Below are 2,500 nucleotides of genomic sequence, written 5' to 3'. Positions count from 1 at the left end.
TGAATGCTCCCTTACCACCATAGTATGTTCCAGGTCTATATCCATAATTGTATGAATGTGTCCCACCACGAGCTCCCCAGGCTTTAATATGGTAGCGGGTAGTACGTGGAACGGTAAAGGTCTGAATATTGCCATATCTTCCACTTTGTCCTCTTGTTGTAAACTCCCAGGGAACTGTAACGAAAACACAGATATGTCATTTGTAACTCTTAATATACTTTCAAATTTGATTCGCCTACTGGAAAAAAATTTTATCCTCTAAATATGTTTAGGAGAGAAAGCTACTGTTCCAAGAGCAATTACAAGAAAAATTGTTCGTAAACACCTTGCAAAAACAAATATGTGTGCTAATGAGTTTACTAGCTCTATCACGCGACTGGACGAAAAAACGCGTACTTGACATTTTTTCTTTGAATTGATCGTTATTTATGTTTAATCCATACAGCATGTTTTAATTTCTGTGTACATCCTACAAGCTCGTCAGTTACTTTTAAGAAACCTAACCCAAGTATTATTTGAAAGGCCTGGATTTAAAATTTTAAGGTTTATGCACATTTTTGACCAGAGCAACGTTTTTATTAGTCAATAAGAATCAAAGTGGCTACAGGTCCCGCTTTCAGAGGCCGCTTTCCTCCCTCCCAGCTCCCGGAAGAAAAGATAATAAAATACATACATACACATATATATGTTGTATGTATGTATTTAAATAAGTAAAGCTTTATCTTGACTCACAGAGTGCTCTATAATGGTGGGGCTCTAAAATTCATTGAATACTACAAGAAAAAAATAAAACATTGCACTACAGATCTGTTTCGAAAGGGCCTGGTCATTCTCTCTCGTCATGTAATACCGACTATCTAACATAGTCTTTCTATGTTGATTGTTCAATTATACCATATCAAATACTTGCTTGCGTGCCGGCTCGCACTCGCCAGTTCGTTTCTTCTATTTGTGGTTCCCGCGCCTTGCTGGCATATGATGAATAATTTTTCTATTAAACATAGGTTTCATCTTTTTGTCACGTTCGAATAGGGTCTGTCTGGCACGAGCCATTGTCTTCCATGTTACAGCAATTTCTCTGTTTTTATCTTTTAGGGACCAACTATATTTACTTAGCTCGGTTGCGTTCTTTTGTTCTCGTTTCTAAATGACACCGTGTGGTTGCGGCAATAACGCATACTCAATATTATGTCTTGGCTTTATTATCAAAAGTCCATACAACAGTAATGATGTGTTTTCCAATCAACATAAAGTTTAAGTTAGTGAGAGCATTATCAAATATGATCAACTATTGTTTTTACCTGAGCATTTTATTCCATCTCCTTCGTATCCAGCATTACAAATGCACTTGTGGGATCCCTCAGTATTTTGACAGGCAGCATTAACATCACACCGGTGGGACTTGACTGTGCACTCGTTGATATCTCGAAAAGCACAAAAAATTCCGCTAAAAATGGTATCCTAAACTGACTGCACTCAGTCATCATTACATTTTGTCATTATGCGACTAAAGCTTGTGAGCGACAAAACACGTGCTCTGATAACACTTAGCTGGGCAGGTTGGGCAATAGAAAGCTAAATAACCAGTAACTCTCTATTACCTTCGGTTTTCCAACGCATTTCCCAAAGATTTCCCGAAGATTACCCACTGCGCACGGATTGCCCCTGGATTTCCCACAAGTTACCAAAGGAATGCTTAAGACAGTACCTGCCTAAATTCGCTATTTCAGACAGATGATTTTTTTTAAGGATGATGAATATTCATAGTTTGCATTGTTTCAATGGAAACTTGATGATCTCTGAGGTGAAACATACCATTGGGTATGGTCGACAATATTACCCTCCCCCTCCTCTCCTTCCAAGAAAAGAGTTTGGGTTATAGGATGATCATAAAATGTTCTTACCAGAGCACTTTTTCCCGTCTCCTGTAAATCCATCCTTACAAACGCATTTGTACGATCCTTCTGCATTTTGACATAAAGCATTAGCATCACACCAATGAGCCTTGGCTGTGCACTCGTTTATATCTTTAGAAGAAAATATATTTTCTTAAAAAATTCAGATACACAGCACAGATAGCACGGGATTCATTAAAATGACAGTCCTCAATGCAAGGACTTTTTACCATAATTCTCTCCCCCCCCCCCTCCCATCTAGAACCCAAAATGCTTAGGCCCATTAGAGTTTGGTGTTTATTAGCAAAATAGCAATTATCAAATCGTCCACTGATGTCTTACGAAACTAACAGGGCTCAAGAGAAAGCCTTTCTGTTTGTTCAAATCTGTTCAGCTGTTTACCTTTAAAACAAGTAAATTTAAAACAGTTATCGCATGATACGTCATTCCAAGTGTATCCATTCTTTGCACCAAGAGTGTGAACACAATCCTGATCCGTATAATTGTTGGGTTGGTGTGGGGCCCAGAATCTAAATTTACTTGTGCCTTTCTTTGTCCACGCGAATGATCCTTCCATGCTTCGGTCATTGAGCCCGATCCAGGAT

At 38.6% G+C, this 2,500-nt stretch overlaps 1 protein-coding gene across 1 annotated transcript in view; it reads right to left on the bottom strand.

The window, feature by feature from the left end:
* LOC111345401 (uncharacterized) overlaps nucleotides 1-2,500 on the bottom strand; it is a 26,353-nt gene that overhangs the window by 849 nt on the left and 23,004 nt on the right. The window contains exons 14-17 of the mRNA XM_088747198.1: nucleotides 2,298-2,500; nucleotides 1,905-2,027; nucleotides 1,302-1,424; nucleotides 1-174 (exon numbers count right to left, since the gene is read on the bottom strand). The exon at nucleotides 1-174 is cut by the window's left edge and continues 849 nt beyond it; the exon at nucleotides 2,298-2,500 is cut by the window's right edge and continues 172 nt beyond it. Of these exons, the coding sequence (XP_088603324.1) occupies nucleotides 1-174; nucleotides 1,302-1,424; nucleotides 1,905-2,027; nucleotides 2,298-2,500 (623 nt within the window). The remainder of the gene's footprint in view (nucleotides 175-1,301; nucleotides 1,425-1,904; nucleotides 2,028-2,297) is intronic.

The sequence above is a fragment of the Stylophora pistillata genome, chromosome 2 (genome assembly GCF_964205215.1).
Source record: "Stylophora pistillata chromosome 2, jaStyPist1.2, whole genome shotgun sequence".
NCBI classification, from domain to species: Eukaryota; Metazoa; Cnidaria; class Anthozoa; order Scleractinia; family Pocilloporidae; genus Stylophora; species Stylophora pistillata.
The sequence above is the reverse complement of the archived record's forward strand: the minus strand, read 5'-3'. Positions and strand labels throughout refer to the sequence as shown.